The sequence below is a fragment of the Emydura macquarii genome, unplaced genomic scaffold (genome assembly GCF_026122565.2).
Source record: "Emydura macquarii macquarii isolate MOO-44397 ecotype Brisbane River unplaced genomic scaffold, CSIRO-AGI_Emac_v2 contig_3114, whole genome shotgun sequence".
Taxonomy (NCBI): domain Eukaryota; kingdom Metazoa; phylum Chordata; order Testudines; family Chelidae; genus Emydura; species Emydura macquarii.
Genome location: NW_027133251.1, coordinates 542,345 through 560,543, shown reverse-complemented (window position 1 = coordinate 560,543; position 18,199 = coordinate 542,345). Strand labels below are relative to the sequence as shown.

General features: G+C 58.2%; 1 protein-coding gene across 1 annotated transcript; it reads left to right on the top strand.

Annotated features, from left to right (window-relative positions):
• Positions 1-130: 130 nt before the first annotated feature.
• LOC137141788 (sigma non-opioid intracellular receptor 1-like) lies at positions 131-7,917 on the top strand. Its single transcript, XM_067530875.1, has 4 exons — positions 131-546; positions 2,378-2,578; positions 4,162-4,254; positions 4,968-7,917. The coding sequence occupies exons 1-4, from the start codon at positions 246-248 to the stop codon at positions 5,192-5,194; spliced, it is 822 nt and encodes a 273-aa protein (XP_067386976.1). The 5' UTR covers positions 131-245; the 3' UTR covers positions 5,195-7,917.
• Positions 7,918-18,199: the final 10,282 nt, after the last annotated feature.

Genomic DNA, 18,199 nt, shown 5'->3' with positions numbered 1-18,199 from the left:
GGGGTGCCAGACACTGGGGAGCAATGCAGGGCGTATGGGGGATTGGATGGGGTTTTAGGCAGTGAAGAGTGGGGCGGGGGTCAGACACGGCGGGGGGGGGGCTCCCTCCTACCGCTGGGCTGGAAGGACCCGGCCCCGAACCCTCGGTTTTCGAACGTTCCGCCAGCTGCTTCGCCGTCACGTGATTCCATACGCGGGGCGGCCCCCCCCCCCCTCCAAGTTAAAGGGGCGGCTCCAGGGCTGTGATGAGACCCACGCGGCCGCCCCGTCTGTCTCTGCAGGCTGTGATTGGCCGGCGCCCGGGACACCTGGCGCTCCCATTGGCTGGCCGCGGAGTGGGCGGTACCGTGCCCTGGCGCGGCTCGGCTCGGCTCGGCTCGGCTCCGCACGGTGCGGCGCGCTGCGGGATGTGGGTGCCGGGGCTGCGGGCCGGGCTGGCGCTGCTGGTCCTGGCCCTGCTGGCCCAGGGGCTGCGGAGCTGGCTCGGCTCCCGCCGCTACGAGTTCCAGCCGCAGGAGATCGCGGAGCTGGCCCGGCAGCACGCGGGTGAGTCCGGCCCGGGACCCCAGCCGCAGCCTGCCCCGGGCCTGGGGGGCCCAAAATCGGGGGGGGTTGGACGCTGGGTTCTGGGGGGGGTACCGGGGATGGGACCCGGGGTTTAGTGTAAGTCGCTGCCCCAGCCGGGGTGCGCCGGGCCAGGCCGGGGGGTCCCTGGCAGCCCGCGGGGCGCAGCTGCACCCATCCGTGCCAGCTGTCTGGCGGGCGGGATGCCCGGCGCAGTCCATCCACTGTCGGCTCCGCGTGGGAGGCTGCCTGGTTGTTATTCTTGCTGGAGATCCAGGACCCTCCCCAGCCGGGAGCTTGCTGTCGGGTGGCCACCGTCAGGGGATCTCAGGGCGGGGCCTGGCTGCACCCCACTGCCCCGGGGTCCCTGGATGCCACCTGGAAATGGGGTACGGCTGCGCCCCCTTCACTCTGCAGCCTGGGCTGTCTCTCACGATGCTGTGCTAGTGCCAAACTACCAATCCCTTGAGGCGCTGTTATCACTCAGCACATCAGAGCTCCACACCCAGCCAGATTGCATGAGCGCTCCCTGAGGTACTCACCAATCACACAGAATAAAACACCAGCCCTTTCCTTCCAGCCCTGCCTCCCAGGATTGTACTGATCTGCCCTGGTCAGAAACCTGACCAGGGTAAGCTTATTAACCAGTCCGCCCCTCCCTCCATGTAGGCAGGACACACACAAGTCTTTATAACTGGTCTGAGATTTCCTAATCGCTTCAGCCAAAACACACTGTTTTAGGTAAAAGATAAAACATATTTATTAAGTACGGGAAGATAGATGTGAAGAGATAATAAATTGTAGGCATAAAAGATCAGAGACCGTTACCAAAGACAATAAAAGATAAACACATAATCTAAATCTTAAACCTCATTACACTCGGTAGTATTTAGGTCAAGCAGTTTTCTCATCCCACTGGATGTTAAATTTCTTACCACACCGGCTACTCCCTTGGGCCTGGGACCAATTTCCTGAGGTCCTTGTCTTCCCAATGTCCTTGTTGCTTCCAGCATGGGTGAGGGGAGAAGAGAAAGGCCAAAGCCTGGTGCCGTTGTCCCCTAGTTTATATCCTCAGTCCCTCTGCCTGGAAGACACTAGCCCACGTGGCGTGGTGGGCTTTGCTGAGTCACCCAGTTGAGCGATCCTCCTGGTGTGGTCTTGTGCAATGGGGTCCTAGAGTTGGGCAGTCCTCATTGTGTGGTGCTTGTGCAAGGCATTGATGTGTAAATCCTTGTTTACAACTCCCCTGTTGATTAAGGGTTGATGAGCACCCTCCTGGGAGTGGTTTGCTTCCTCTGTAGCAAACTTAAAACTTATTTCAGTAGAACCATACAGCAAAATCTCATAACCTGATACACATTAACAATGCACATATCTTGACCGAACAGTGGGATTCAGCAGATCATGACCTTTCATAAGATATCTTATGTGGCATGCTTTGCATCACAACCATATGTGAACTATGACTATGGGGCTTACAGGTGCTGCTTTGAGGTACAGTGTCTCACACCCACAAAACCTCCAGTATTAATAAGATCTGTGAAAAGCAGATCACTCCCTGGGGGAGGGCTGAGAGCTCCTTTGCTTGGGAAGCTTAATCCCAAACCTGAGAGAGGTAGCAGAGAACAGATGAGGAAGAGCAGGGAGCCTGTTAGATCCCATCTCTAACATCTGATTCCCAGAATACAGCCCCGGTCCCCATTCTAGGCTCAATGGCTTGTACTGGTGGGAACTAAGAAGGCAGCAGGGACATGGGTCGGGCCATGGGCCTCCTGCTTGGGGATGACTTTGCCCGGGTTTGTTGGTGCTGCAGGCTTGGACCATGAGCTGGCCTTCTCCAAGATCATTGTGGAGCTGCGGAAGAAGCATCCAGGCCACATCCTGCCGGACGAGGATCTGCAGTGGGTGTATATCAACGCGGGTGGGTGGATGGGCTCCATGTGCCTGCTGCACGCCTCGCTCACCGAGTACGTGCTGCTCTTCGGGACGGCCATCGACACGGGGGGCCACTCAGGTAAGCAGGGCTCAGGCAGCTACATTCCAGCAGAGAGGCTGGGGTTGGGGGGCTGCTTCTGGAGCTCACTTTGACCTCCAATCTGGTGTCTTGCACCCCAGCCGACAGTGCCCTGGGCATGACATTAGCGCTGCAGTCTGGGGGCTTGGATGCCCGGCTCGCTAAGGATGGAGGCAGGGCCTTTCTCACAGAGTGTAGAGGAAGTGATCAGGGCTGGAAAATCTCATCCCATGCTGCAAACACTGGGGTGGAAGGAAGATGCAGCCTTCATGTCCTTTGCTGTCCAGGGCAGAGGCTGAGCCACTTTCGCAATGTGTGCAGATCAGACGTGCTTCCAACCCCCAGGAACTTGGCCGTGGGTCAGGGTCTCTGTGGCTCCCTGCATTCAGGTGCTGCGCCTGTTGCTTCACAGTCAGACTGAGGGAGTGTCCCTGACTTACAAGCAGTGCCCTCTCCTCCACTAGGCATGGAAGCCACCTGTCTGGAAGGGGTGAAAGGAACTGCCCTAAATGTGCATTTGGGCCAAACACCCTGCACTGTCCTTGGCGGGCAGAACAACTAGGGAACCAGTGGAGATCTCAGCTTCAGTGCAGCCATGCTTGGGGGTGGGGAGACACTTGTCTGTGGCCGCGTTTCCCTGCCTTTTAACAGCTTCTACATTGAAACAACCGTGGCCTTTTCCTCGACTGCGTCGCCCAAAGACACCTTTGGCCTGCAGCCTGCCTGGCCAGAGGAATCCCAGAGATGGCCCCGGGCTCCAGAGACCACTGGAGCAGGATGTGACTGTCCATCCCTTTGCTGCTCTGTGCTGGGAGTCTGCTGATCAGCAAAGCCCTCCTGCCCCCAAGAGCCAATACGAAGGGGATGCAGCTGGGTCCCCAGAGAATGGAGGAGGCAGAGGCAACGCCAGATCCTTTCTCTTAGCCTGCAGCCGGCTTCTCAAGATCCCCTCAGAACCCCTGCTACCTTTGATTCCCTGTGCTACGCGATCAGGGGAAGGGCAGGTGTCCGGCGCAGGAGAGCTGCAGGTCCCAGCCAGGCATGGCAAGCTGCGCTCTGATCCTCCGCCTCCCCACCTTGCTTTGCTTTTCACCTCAGTTTCAGAGGGGTCCATGCAGGTCAGCCGGAAACCCAGCGCACTTGGTTCTTTACAGCCCAGCCTCGCTGCTTCCAAACAGCGAGGGTCGGTCTAAAACCTGGTGGCTGGTGAGGGCTCGGCTGCCTAGTTCTGAAATCAAGGAGGAGCTCAAGCGGGTGAGAAACGCCTGGGGTGGGAACGATGTGGCTTGAGATCTCTGGGCCTGCCAGGAATAGGAGCCTATCAATTCCACGGAGAACAAGCAAGTCCCGGTGTATCACAAGGTGCCGCACCTGGTCTTGGCTTCTGGTCTAGCAGGGCTCTTTGGCATCAGTGCAAGACTGAACTAACAATTCTAGGCACTTGGACGAGCATGAACCGCCACTCCCTTCCCATAGGAGTGTCTGGGCTTGTTCTGGGACAGCTGATCTAACGCCCACCCGGCGCTAGCAATGGGCTGTCTTGCCCCGTTGCTCAGATTTCACGCTGTCTGCCTCTCCCGCAGGTCGGTACTGGGCCGACATTTACTACAACATCGTCTCGGGGACCTTCAGGCAGTGGAAGGAGGGGACGACCAGAAGTGAAATCTATTACCCAGGTGCGTGTGGCGCTGTCAGCGCGAACCCCACCATCTCGCGCTCGAAGCCCCCCTCTGTCTTGCTGCTTTTGCAGCGCTGGTCACCGGGGGCTTTTCATGTAGCAGTTTGAGGAGGTAAAACGAAAACTTCCCCCTGCGTAATCCTCACAGCCCCCCAGAGCCCGGGGAAACAGCCTGTCCTGGGGACAGTGTATTAGCCTGCAGAACGCCATGCCTCTAGATCTCATGGAGGCCAGGTTGAGCAGGACTCAAAGCTGATACCCTGACTGGGTGAGGAGCACATCTCGACTCCCATAAGGTAGGATTAAAGAAAAAGGGGAGGGTTATAAAGCCTCCTGGTTCAGAGCAGCAGCCAGCCCAGAGTGTCAGGAGGAAACTGCCCCTGTGGGAAGGCTGTTCCATAATTCTCCTTTCGGGGGCGATCCTTGCATCTTCCTTGGAAGCAGTTGGTATCGGGCACTGTTGGGGGCAGACCTCTGGACTAGCTGCTCCTCCCTCTAATTTGGCGGCTCTCCAGCGTGGTGCTGAGCACCCCCAATTCCCCTTATCCCAGGCTGGGAGTGGAGGGTGCTCAGGTCCCTGCAGAATCAGGCCCACGGAGAGCTCTGTGTGCTGTCTCTGGAGACATACCGGGAGCAGCGCTCTGGAACCGGTTTTGTTGCAGGGTTCAGAATAACAGCCAGTGCTGTGTGTGTTTGTCCGTCTGTCTGCAGGGGACACCATCGTGCAGCAGTCTGGAGAGGCCATGGCTGTGCAGTGGAGCGCCGGCACCTGGATGGTGGAGTACGGCCGTGGCGTCATCCCCGCCTCGGTCATGTTCATCTTGGGCGACACCATCTTCAGCACTCAGGACTTCCTCACCCTCTTCTACACTCTTCAGATTTATGCCAAAGGCCTGCTCCTGGAAACCTGTGCCTATTTCAGCCACCTGGCCCAGTGAGACCCCTTCCCCACACACCAGCACGGCCTCAGTGGAAGGACGCCCTTTTCCCATCCCTCCCGCCCACCTCCTGCAGACTGTACCAGACAGGCTGTGGGCAAGAGCCCCTCTGACCCCCACGCCTGCGTGCCAGGTAGGCTGACTGTTAGCCGTCTCATCCGCCTGCCGCAGTGAGCACTCAGCCGGGGGAGAAACAGGCTATAAAGGGGTAACCACTATTTTTTTAATATCCAAATGTTCCTCTATATTTCTGTAAAGAGACTGTCTAGCGGCCACGCTTGTCTGTGTGTGTCCATGTGCTCTGTCTGCAGCAGGCAACCCTCGCCTCTCTGTGTGTGTCCGTGGCTCTGCGGCCGGCTGCCCTGTGTTGCTTTTTGTTGCTGTCTCTCCTGCTCTCTGAAAGCCGGGGGCCTATGCAAACCATCATGGGAATGTGTGATATGGATCATCCTGTGAATTCTAGTCCCATTGCGCAATTTATATGCACCCCGCTATATTCACCAGCTTGCCTTTTATTCTATTCGGCTGGAACGCAAGAAACCTCCAGGCCTGTATCCTGTAAGATATGCGCTGGAGCAGTGAGTTAGCAGAAGTGAGGTTACGTAGGCTGTAAGCCTTGGCACAGCTCCACGGTGACCTTTAGGTTTTGGGAACTAAGAAAAGCTTGCCCAGTGGTAGGAGTTAGGACGCCCCGATCAGCAGGACCGCAAGGAAGTGGGAAGGAGTGACAGCAAATCCGCTTAAGCCAGGGGTGACAGGATGCTGACGCGCCGAAATGGCAGTGGCACGGCTCAATGTCTTAAGCTGCAGCGTAAGTACAGCTCAGCGTATTGGGGGGAAAGCTCAATGTGGTTGACCCGGAGGGACGGAGCTTGAGCAGGTGATGCTCTGGCTCTGTAGCAGGGCAGTCGCCATGTTCTTTCCTGGGCCTCTTCCATCGCGGCCTGTTTCTTTTTCTACTTGACCCTTCGACTTGTGGGGGAATTTAGACTATCAGACGCTGCATGCGACAGGGTCCTTCTGTCTCTTACACCAGCCCGCCACGAACGGTGTGAGTATGCGATCGAAAGGCTGATGCAGAGAGGGATGCCACAGATCACCCCAGTCTTGTATTACCTTGTTACGGGGCTTGGATCTTTTCTAGCTTTCTCAATTTATTTTAAGAAAGGTATCTAAGGTTTCGCTTTGTCCTCAATGTGAGCGTCCTTGTTATCTGCCCCGAGACTCCCCACTAGATACTGAACTCGGTGTGAGTTCTGAGTAGCCTGATTCTGGGGGAAGAACCTTACCAGAAGCGGGTCATTAATCTGAACATTATCGACCTTCAAAGGGTCAGGTAACGGCGTATGCACTGCGGGCACCATGTAAACCACGCCCAGCGTGCGTGTGCCTAGCATAGGGCCAGGTGCTGAACCTGGAGTCACTGCAGGAGAGTAAATGGGGTTCAGCCGGTGTGAATCTGGTGCCCAGTCATGGGTGTGACAGACCCACCCCGCCGTAGCTGTATGATTTCCAAACGCTGCCTAGAGAGCGTTAGACATGCCCCGGCCCTGTTTCTCAATCTGATGTAAATGTGCTCTGCAAAGCAGCAGATCCCATCTGCCGTCACGTGCTGCGCTGCATGCTGAAATGTCTGTTGTGTGCGCACACGGAAGAGGCCTGCCCCGTGCAGTCTGCCTCTGTGTCATTCTGCCCCTGGGTCGCGTGGTGTGTGTGTCCACTCTGCCTCCTTGTAAGGTTCTGATGAGGGGCGCTTGGGGAGGAAGGCCAGAGGCTGGGGCAGGTGTCCTTTGAACGGTGCACTTTCTCCAGAGGTCCTGTTATCGTTTCTTTCCATGATGGGGAGAGCCACCATCCATTGCCTGAATAGACAGCCGTGTTCTGGTGGCCTTCTGGGCGGTGCACACGTGTCTGTACCTCCTGGGGAGGTGACTCAGCAGCTGGGCAATCTGTGCCCCCCCAAAGGGCTCTGTGTTGGCTGAGCCCCAGGGCTGGGGCGCACGCCACAGAGCCCCACTGGAGCCAGCCTGCCCTGTGTACTGTCTCTCGTAACTGACCTCGGCTGGTTATGGGGATTTGTCCCCGTAGCTGTTCCCCGTCTTGAGATACCTCATTTCCGATGCGGCCCTGGCTCCGCCCCGACCTAATGTCCTGGCATCTGAGAGGTAGAGGTTACTGAAGACCTGTGGGTTGCTTTCCCCTTAGGGCCTTACAGCTGTGCGGGGGAGCGGAGGGGGCAAGGAGGTTGAGTTGTTCCCCTCTCCTTCCCCTGCAAAGCGGAGTGGCTGGAAAGCGGGGCCCATCATCTGCCACGCCACTAGCACCCCACTGACCGTTGCACAGAGTCCTTGTGCGCCCGCTCTGGAGCACCCTGGGAGCCATTGCAAAGCATTGTGGGGGGCTAGCGGAGGAGGGAATGATCGGGAATTGGCGTGAACGCTTGTGTGGAAGGAATAATATCCATTTGTCCCCAGGCCTCTCCACACAGGGCGTTACCTTACTCCCAGCTCACCTGCTTTGATCCCCTGCGAGGGCCAACTCAGTGCGTTTGGCCCGCCAGGGCTACGAGTCATTTGGATGCCAGTAGAAACCGGGGAGAATTGGCCCCAGCAGCTCTGATCCAGCGGCTAAACTTGGCTTGGATGGACTTGCGCTGTGGGCGCCTGTGGCCCCCGCAATCCATGGTGAGCCCTCTTCTTTAGGAACCTTGTCAGGTTTCCCCTCCCAGCAGGAGACAAGGTGCAAACTCTCCCTAGCGGGACCCCTGGGCTTGCAATGCCAAGAGCCCGGATGCTGCGCCTAGTTTACAAACCCGCTGCCTCTTACTACAATGGTGTGGCCCCTGGAAACCACAGGTCCCAGCACGCAATGCGAAGGTAAGCGGGGTCTGAAGGGACTCTCCCCTACTGAGCTGGTGTTTGCATGAGCACAGCACTGCTGCGTAGCTGTCAGCGCGAGGGGACTGCTTTGCCCAGGTGATCCCTTTGCCTGGTGGTGGGTTACAAATCACTGCCGTGTTCATGTGAAGGGAGATGGAGGAGGGGGACAGGTATTCCTGCCTGGAGGAGCCCCAGGCATGGTTTAACCTCCCCCGCACCCCGTTCATACAGCTAGTTAAGATTCCATTAGGAGTCCCTTGTTTGAAGTGCCGGCTAGAGCAGAAATCATCCTCGGTGGGGCAGTGCCCCCGTCCCAGCTTCAGCCCTGAGCTTCGCCCCCTGAGAGCTGACGACCACCGAAACGGAGACTGAGCGCTGGGTGGAACGTGGAGAAACCAAGCCCTGGTGGAGAAGCAGGTGGTAGCAGCGGGCGAGGGCGTGCAGCAGAGCGGCTGGCAGAGCGACTGGCTGGGCGGCCGAACACAGTGGGGGCAGGCAAGGTGCCTTCTTCTTCCCCCCCCCCAGCCAGGGTGGGAGGCGAACTCCGTAGCTGCACCTCTCGACTCTGGGTCTGCCCTGAGGAAGGACAACCCCTGTGAGGGGGCGGGCGCATTAAAGGAACTTGTTGCTGGACTGAAGAAGCTGAGGCAAAAGGAAGCTGCCCCGCGTGCTCGGGGCTGGGTGTTTTGTCCGGGGTCGTCTGCGCGTGAATCCTGCTTGCGGCGTTTTCCCAAGTGATTGATTGCCCGGATATTTTTCTTTCGCATTAAAAGTCTCTTTCCTGCACCCCGTCCGTCTCTGTGCTCGCGAGGGGGGAAGCGTTGCCTCGAGAGGCGCCCGAGGGGGGGCGTGATTGTCCTAGGTCACTGGGCGGGGGCTGGAGCTCGTTGTGTGTTGTATTGTGTTGTGTGTTATTGAACCCAGCCCCTGTTGCTGCCACCCCCACCCAGCAGACGGTTACACAAGCAAGCCAGGGGAGGGCATGCTGCATGCTGGGGCCTGTGGGTGGCCTACGAATGGGCTACCTGTGGGACTGTGTCTGAAACACCTTCCCCCGCCCCGGGAAGCTGTCCAGCTATCACTGGCTTTTGGCAGCCAGGTTTGTAGCCTCCTTAGCCCTTCAGTACTGCCTGTCTCCAGACGAGCATCGCCGGGAGAGCCAGCCGGCCGCAGAGCGAGCGTCTCCTCCCTGCTTCGTGGACCGGAGTCACGGCACGGGACATGTGAGACCTGGAACGGGTCACTCTTGTTTTTAACGGTGTCCAGCACAAAGCTGCTTCTCTGACTCAGATGTTGTTTGAGAGAATGGACGGCCTGCGCTGACCTTCCCCGCCTGCCTCGGGGGTGGGGGGTGATGAAAACCGGGCTGTAAATCTGAGGCTTGCATCACTTCTGCCAGAGACGCTGACTTGATCCAGCCAGCAAAGCAAGTGTGTGTGTGTTGGGGGGAGCCAACGCCTCCGAACGCACAGCCTTGCCCTCCAGGAGTGGCCAGGGGCCTGTCTGCTGAGGGGCTGCCATGGAGGCCTGGTCTCCAAGGGAAGGTTGTAGCAGCATCACGATGGCTGTGAGGTGTGTGGGAGGGCGGGGGGGGGGGGGGGGAATCACCCCTTCAAGTGTTCCTCAGCTGTATCTGAGTCTGCGGGTGAGGCACAAGCCAAGACAATCCCTGCCACCTTTCACAGTGCCCTCTGGGTCCGGTCACACCCCCCAGGGCCAGCCTTCCTCTGCTCGCTGGCATGCAAGTAATGCCACAAACCCCTTCCCTGGCTCTCCAGAGGTGGCTGGCGCTGTCCGTGGCTCTTGGCCGGTGTAAGCTCTTTGCGGCGGGGACCAGCTGCGGGGCTGGGCCCCGTGGAGCTCTTGGCCCCCCTCCAGAACGGTCGCCTGGGGCTGGGACCGTTTTATGGCTTCTCAAGTGCCAAGTCACTGAGCTGCCCAGGAGACGTTTGCTGCTCTGCTAAGTGCCAGGCGGACCCTGCCTGCCTTGGGTGCCCGGCCTGCTGCGCTGTGAATCCAGGAGAGGAGCCGGCTCTGGCCAGAGTTGGGTCCTCTTGGGCAGGCCGGATGGGACTCAGCAGGGTTAGTAAAGTCAGCAGCGGCTCTGAGGCACGCAGGCCCTTCTCCCGTGCACGCTTTCCCCTCGGTCTGCCCTTTACGTGGCTTTTCCGCCCCCTCGTTTTTGCTCTACCTACAGGTCCTGGCACTTGCTAGGGGCAAAAACCTTCCCACATCCCAACTGTTCCTCACAACCCCCATGGATTGTTTGTGGGCCACGTGTGACCCCTGTTCCTTTTTGTCAGGGTCCTGAATTCCCCTCTGGCCAGAGGTAACTCCCCGCTGCTCTCAGAGGAGCTGAAGGGGGTTGGCCTGTGCCCTCAAAAAGGGTTTTTTCCAGATATCCGCATGGAGCTGCGAAGATTCACTCCAGGGGAGGAACTGAGAAAAGGGCTTTCATGTCACCTCTGATTTCCCCCGGCCGAGACACGGGCGACTCAAGCTCGATCAATCAGCCCTGCTACAGGGAAAACTCAGGGGTGCTTTTTTTTCTGGTAGATTTGCTAGAATTGCTAATTTACAGACTGAATTAGTGGTACTCGTTCACATCCCGGCCCTGCAGCCCGGCCCTTCTGCCCTCACAGTTGTCTTCCTGAATGCCAGCCTCGTTAACCTGGACGCTAACGAAATGAGCCCGCTGGTAACTCCTCCCCAGGCAGGGGGCTCGCCCAGCCGCACTTCCTCTTGCCATAGCTCTGGTTTGATGCTCGCGGGCGTTGATGCGGGGAGCTGACGTTTCCCAGCGCTCACGACTCGGTTTAGAGCGAACTTCTTAACACCAAGCCTTCCTCACAGGTGCTGCCTGGGCGGGAAGTAGCCCTCTGCGCCTGGGAACAGGCTGTCTTCATGGCTCCATCTCCCGCGGAGGCGACTGTCTCACCCAGCTGAACCAATCTATTGAAACACGCCTGTCACAGAAAGAAAAAGCAGGCGGTGGAAACTTTCTCTAGGACCTACACAAAAACATGGTATTACGGCCAGGCCCTGCCCTCGCGTGGCTCGAAGGGTGGGGAGGGCGATCTGTGTAGGACTCCACTCCTGTTCTCCAGGCCAGCGACGAGGGTTGCTGGGATCTTTTTGCCTCTTGCTGCGTGGGATGGACCGTGTCGCGTGGCAGGAGAGGACGTGGGCTGGGGCGGGACGTGGCTGTCGCTGCCATGAGCCTGCTTCTGTCGTACGGCAGCGTGGCATGGTCCATAGGGCGCTGCCGCAGGGCCGGTCCTGGTGTCACTGGAGTCTGATGTCCCTATAGGAGCGGCTGGGCCATGTGGGGCCCAGCAGTTAGGGAGGGGACGAGCCCCTTTTCCTGCCTCTCCTAAATCCCGCCATGAAGGGTTAATCCCCAGCACGGGCTCCACGGCTCCCAGCCAGGAGAGGTGGCCACCATGAGCACAGAAGCCAAACCCTGCGTCCTCCACGCAGCCTGGCGCTCGAGGGAGCGGCCTGGGAGCCAGGACTCCTGGGCTCTGTTCCTGATGGCCCCTCGTCCGACGTGGGGCGAGTCACGGCCCCTCGCTGTGCCCATGCCCCGCCCCCCCTGCGAAGCGAGGGAGACGGCGGCCTCCTTCATGGCATGCAGTGGGATCCTCAAGGGAAGGACGAGCAGCTGGGTTGCTTTGCTGGCCTGGCCACCCCCCAGTACCGCTGAGCCTACAGGGTCGGGGGCTGCCCTCTAGCAGGAGAGAGACAGCTGCCTTGACGTCTGCCGAGGTGCTGGGGTGCTGCGTGCAGGCCAGTACTGGCGTGTAGAAGGGATCGAAGCAGCACGTTCCCCCCACTTCTGGCTGGGGCCTCTTAGCTGCCCCTGCTCCCAGCTCCATGAAGGACGCGAGAGGAACACGCTCTCCCCGCCTGCTCAGCCCTTGGCCACCAGAGCCTGCCAGGGCAGCTGCTAGCCCAGGGGCTGGCGGCCCCTGGCCCTAGGAACAGGGCTGGGCACGCAGCAGTGGCCTGTGGGAACCTGTAATGCGCTGCCCGGTGCTGCAGAGCGCCCGGCTAAGCGTGAGCGGAGAACGTGGCCGCTCTTCCGTACCCTCCTGGGACGGTGCCCGCCAGCCTGCCCGAGTCCCCTGCTACAACCAGCACCTGCTTCCTCTCCGCCCAGACGCGGAGCTTCCTGCCAGGCTGGGCGGGTCCCGGTGCAATGCCGGGCAGGCCGCTGGGTCACGGGCCCGAGCCTCGAAGCCTCCCCAGCGAATCGTGCTGTTTGGTGCACGGAGCCCAGCCGGGCTCTCTCTGACTCCACGCATGCCTCGCGACGACTCCGCAGCAGCGAGGGCCTTAGCAAGCAGGCGGGATGCAGGCGCCGGAGGCAGAGACCAGAGCCAGCGAACCGCCTCGACGTTCGTAGCGCCCGCCCGTCTTTTCCTACCCTAGGGGTGAGCCCAGCCCCCGGCAGGGGGATGGAACCACTGACGCTGAGGCGCAAGACAGCTGCTGCTGCTCTGTGATGAGAGTTCGCAGCGGCTGTGCTTTCTCAGGTGGGTCACGTCCCCCTGGGCCTAGCAGGGGAGACAGCGAAGGGGCCTCTCGCCCCGCACCCCGCCTTCCGAATTGTAGGGGGGTGCCGATAGGGTCCAGAAAGAGACCCCCACATGCTACAGAGGGGGAGCCAAGAGGTGAGACGAGTCCTGCGGGGAGGAACGGAGCCACCCAGTGCCTTGACTCACCTACGTAGCGGCAGCTCCCCCCTGGGATTTGGCTGAGGGCTGGGGCATGAGGAAAGGGGTCCCGGCACGGCATCCACCAGGGACCGGTCTGTGTGCCAGTCACACGCCCTGTTTATGGCCCAGTTGGTTTCAATGGAAGGACAAAGCCTCCAAGCTCTCACCATGCTGCTTTCCCTAGAGCCCTCTTCTGGATTCCAGCTCGTGGTGAAATCCCAACCCAGCAGGGATCCCCCGGCCTGGAGGGGTTCCCGCCTCCTGCCCAGCACCTGTGCTGATCCCCTGGCCTAGCCGCTATCCCACGCCCCGGCCTTGCTGTTCCCCTACTCTTGTCCCCACGGGAGAGCACGGTGAAGGCAGGAAGCCAGGGTGACCTTTACCCGGCCACTCTCTCCCCGGACATGGGCAGCCTGCCCCAGTGCCCAGCTGACTAGCTGATAAGAGAAGTCATTGCCCAGGGCCAGGGGCTCGTGGTGGCTTTGTTGCGGAGGGTCTGTAGGAACAGGGGTCTCAGTGGACCTGGGCCAGAATGGCTCAGTTTGGGTTGGACCCTGTTCTCTCTGGCCTAGGAATGGCCCCAAACTCTTATTCTCCCGGCTAGGGCCTGGGCAGATACCAGGGTGCCAGGCGTCCGATCGGAAAAGGAACCTGACAGCATCCGCTTGCCTTCATTAACCAGCCCCCCGGGGGCAGGGGAGAGCAGCAGCTGCTCCAGGCTCCAGCTTCTTGGGCAGACAGGTAGGCACTGGCCAGTCGGGGGGGGAAATCCTGTCCACCTCCCCTGCAGCCTTCTCTGCACCGATTGCCCCGGCCCTTCACTCCGAGGACCAACCCCCCACTACCCCACTGTGCCCCGATTTCCCCACCCCAGCCCCTCACTCTGGTGACCCGACCCCCCACTCTGCCGTGCCCCATGGCACCATTCCCCCGCGGGTCGATGGGGAACATGGAAGCCCCTCCTTGGCAGACTCAGGAGAGCGTTAGCTGGAACTGGGCTAGGATGAAGCAGCCTGGCGCTGGGCCATATCAGCTTCACCCCACTCCATCTGCAGTAGGTGGCAACCTTTGGGGCGGGGGGAGTGAAAAGGGCTGAATCTGGCTGGGGTGGGGGCCGGCCGGGAAGGGGAGCAGATTGCTGACTCCTGCTCAGCGAGGGAAGCTGCGTGGGGCCGGGGACCCTGAAGGTAGGTCGGTACTAGGGCTGCAACGGGGAGTACCAGGCGGGGGTGAAGGGGGAAGTGAGTCTGCCCAGGGTCCTGCTGCAAGGAGAGCTGCAGGGAGCAGAGTCGGCCCTGCCCAGGGATTGGAGAAAACTCTCCTGCTGCAGAGCCAGCTGGGGGCTGCACGTGCAGAGAAGCTCTGCGGTGAGCTGTGGAGAGGGGCTGGCGCCCTGGGGAAAGGCTGTGGCAAAAGCCCCAAGCCAGGGCAAGGTAGGAAGTGGTCCAGGGAGGCAGCAAGCCCAGGGGTCTGTGCAGTCAGGCCGGGGTCCTTGGGTCAGACCACAGAGGAGCCGGGGTCCAGGGTTCCCCACTCGCTCGCTCACCAAGGAAAGCGGAGCAGTGGAAAGCCCCTGGTGCCAGCGGTTAAGGGCTAGTGAGTCCAGAGTCACACCGAAGGCCCGCCCTGAGCTCTGAGACCTATTTCATGCTGGGCCCCCTAGAAGGATGGGGTGAGAGGGCTGAGTCACAAGCAGGCCTGGGCGTGGGAGACCCTTGTTTGCAGCTAGCATTGGATCTGGCTGCTGAGGAAGATCCAGGCCGACACAGCCAGTGGCTCTCTGGCTCCCACGCGGATGCTCGGCCTCGGGGCTGAGTCGTGACCTGAACAAAGCCAAGGGGCTGGTGCTCTCACTGAGCAAACCGTGATCCCCGGCAGGATCCGGCCCGGAATCAGGGCCCTCGTTGTCCACGCACCTCACCAGCAGGTGGCAGCGTCACCCACGTCCTCTTTAAACTTCCAGCTGGTCTCTGTTTCCTGGGGGTGGGGGCTGGGAGGGGCTGGGCACAGACCCCAGTGCAGGGCATGCCTGGCAGTTCTGATCTGTGTGGCCGGGCCCCTGGAAGTTCTGTCCAGACCGCCGGGTGGCCAGGGGCTCTGGAAGCGGGTCAGAAATCAGAGTGAACAGAGGGGATATGTTCAGAGGGGTCGCCGTGTTCGTCTGTTTTTACCACAACGGCGAGAGTCCTGTGACACCTTAAAGACTAACAAATTTATTTGGGCCTCAGCTTTCCTGGGCAGAAATCCACTTCGTCAGACGCATGAAGTGGAAACTTCCGTTTGGCAGGTGTCTATACACGTGCAAGGATGGGTGGGTTACACCACAGTGCGAAGGGCGAGTGTTAACCAGGTAAATTCAATCAGACTTCTGCAAGACATTTGACTTGGTACCACATGATATTTTGATTACAAACTAGAAAGCTATAAAACCAGCATGGCCCACATTAAATGAACTAGAAGTTGGCTCACTGATAGATACCCAGCTGTAATTGCAAACAGAGAATCCACCTCAAACGGGTGTGTTTCTAGGGGGGTCCCATAGAGATCAGTTCTTGGCCCTAGACATTTTTATTAATGACCTGGATGTAAACATAAAGTCATCACTGATAAAGTTTGCAGCTACTACAAAAACTGGGGGAATGGTAAATAATGGAGAGGACAGGTCACCAGTACCAAGCGATTTGGATCATTGTGTGAATGGGTGGAAATAAACCACGTGTGTTTTTAATACAGCTAAGTGTAAAGCTATACATCTAGACCATCAGCCACACTTCGAGGATGGGGGAAGCAGTGAGGCTGAAAAGGATTTGGGGGTCATCGTGGTTAATCAGCTGACCACGAGCTCCCAGGGCAATGTTTAGCCAAAAGGGCTAATGTGATCCTGGAATGCATAAGCAGGGACATCTTGCATGTGAGTTATTTTATCTCTGTATTTGGCATTGGTGCAGCCACTGCTGGAATCCTGTGTCCAGTTCTGGTGCCCACAATTCCAGAAGGATGTTGATAAACTGGAGAGGGGTCAAAGAAGAGCGCCGAGAATGATTAGAGAATTACAACGCAGGCCTTATAGTGATAGACTCACGGATCTCCATCAGTCAACGAAGAGAAGGTTAACGGGGGACTTAATTACAGTCTATTTAAGTATCTATCTGGGGAACAGACATTCAGTCTAGCAGAGAAAGTTCTAACACAATCCAATGGCTGGAAGTTGAAGCTAGACAAATTCAGTTTGGAAATAAGGCGTACATTTTTAACAGGGAGAGTAATTAACCAAGGGAACAATTTAGCAAGGGCTGTGGTGGATTCTCCATCGCTGGCCATTTTTAATTCAAGACGGGCGGTTTTTCTACAACGTCTGCTCTAGGAATTATGTGGGGGCAGTTCTCTGGCCTGTCTTCTACGGGGGTCAGACTTCATGGCCACCGTGGTCCCTTCTCGTCTGGGAATCTGTGGAGCTGCAACAAGCCAGGCACCATCTGGGGATCGTCCCCTCCCCCCCACCTGTCATCGCAGAGTGCAGGGGTGATGCCTGCCATCTTGGCGAGGGGGAAAGAAAGAACATTTACCCTGAACCCTTACAACCTTGTTTTACCTAGGACAAATGTGAGTGCACCTCCCAGCTTGGGTTGCCCCATGGATGGCACCCTCTCCTTCCAGCAGTTTGCTGGGGTGGAGGCAGACTGAGTTTCTCGCAAGTAGTCGTGGCCCAGTTGTTCTGAGCTGGATGATGTCGCTGGCATCACGGCAGCCACGAGACCACGCCGCAGCCCCTCTGCACTGCTGGGATCTCTCCAGGGCCTGGCCCTTCATCCACACCTGCCTGGCTGCCCCAGCCAAAAGAGTCCCATGGAACTGAACCAAGGGATGTGTTCCCAGGGGAATTAGGAACTTTCCGACCTCCACTCCGGCAGTGAGCAGCGTGTCTATATCGCTCCACAACAGCAGCGCCAGGGTGATTGCACGTAGTGTAGACGGACACATTACATAGTGTATGGGGTTCCTACCACAGGTGCTGTTCTGGCTGCGCGTGTGTGTGGTGCGTGATAATGTGCCTGTGTGCTCCTGCACGCTGTGGTTTTGGTCAGTTAGCATCCGATGCCGTTGGGGAATATGAGTAATTTTTAATTTGTGTCTGCAGGAAGGCAGCTGAAGTCAGCAGCTCGTATCAATACAGCTCCACTTACGGTGAAGGCCGGCGTAATGAAAATCCAATGGCATGCTGGTGGGAGTAAATAAGTATGCCATTAAAATGAGAAAATCAAAGCCCCGGACAGGTCTTTTCTCTTGCCCATTGATTTCTTTTATTACGGAAATATTGCTGCTAAATAACATTAGTGTGAACAATCTGGACAGCGTTTTCCGTAGATTGCGGGTCAATAACTCGATGACAGGGATGGGGTCCCATTCGCAGCTGAGTGCCAGGGGGCGCAAGCATCTGCCCGGGTACCGTTCTTCACCTCCCATTGTTCAACAGACCAAGCCACACGGTCGGCGGGCTGGGAATGTGCTGCTCTGTGCCGTGAATGCCAGGTGACCGTGCATAGATGGCACCCTCAGATCATCCACCCTGACCTCCTGTCTGTTTCAGGCCCTCAGACTTCACCCAGTCACCCCTTGCTGATGCCTGGTGTCTTGCCCCACCCCAGGCTAGCCTGAGTAATTTTGTATCGTCTGCAAACTTTACCACCCCTCACCATTTGCCCCCTTTCCCAGCGCGTCTGCCCAGAAGCTAGCACCGTGCGAACTAGCTTGACTGGTTATGGTGATGGTGGGGGATGCGCGTGTGTGTGTGCGCGCGTGTGTGTGTGTGCGCGTGTGTGTGTGTGAGCTCCCAGAAAGTAACTGTCCACACGCCGCTGTAAAACCAGATCTGTGCGACCTGGGCTGGGGGATTCAGTGCGTGAGGTACCACACTGTATTGTAAACCTGGGTTCACAGCCAGGCTGACATGTCCATTCTGCGCAGTACGGACCTTCTCATTCTGTGCTGCAGCTTGACCTGCATCCACACTGCAACATGACAGGGCTTGAACTCGAGTCCAGGCTGGACTCTGGCTCTGACCTAACCTGCTAGCAGGGTCCTGGGACCCAAAGCCTGAGTGCTTGTGGACCCAAGTCAGACTGATTTGTGTGTGGACAGAATGGGCTCAAACCTGAGTCAGATCCTGGGGTTAGCGTGCAGTGTAGACATAAACATAGACGCTGGAAAAAGCAAGAGAGATCTTTTGGGTTTGATGTTGGCTTGGGGGATTGGTGAGCTAAGAAACTGCTCCTTTTTGTCCTTGTTTCCTTCTGCATTCAGAGACACAGGACTTTATACATTCCTTGTAAACCAGCAAGATTGCATCAAAGAAAACACCAGGCTCCATCCATTTTTATTCCAACCAGAACATCCCAGGGCCCCAA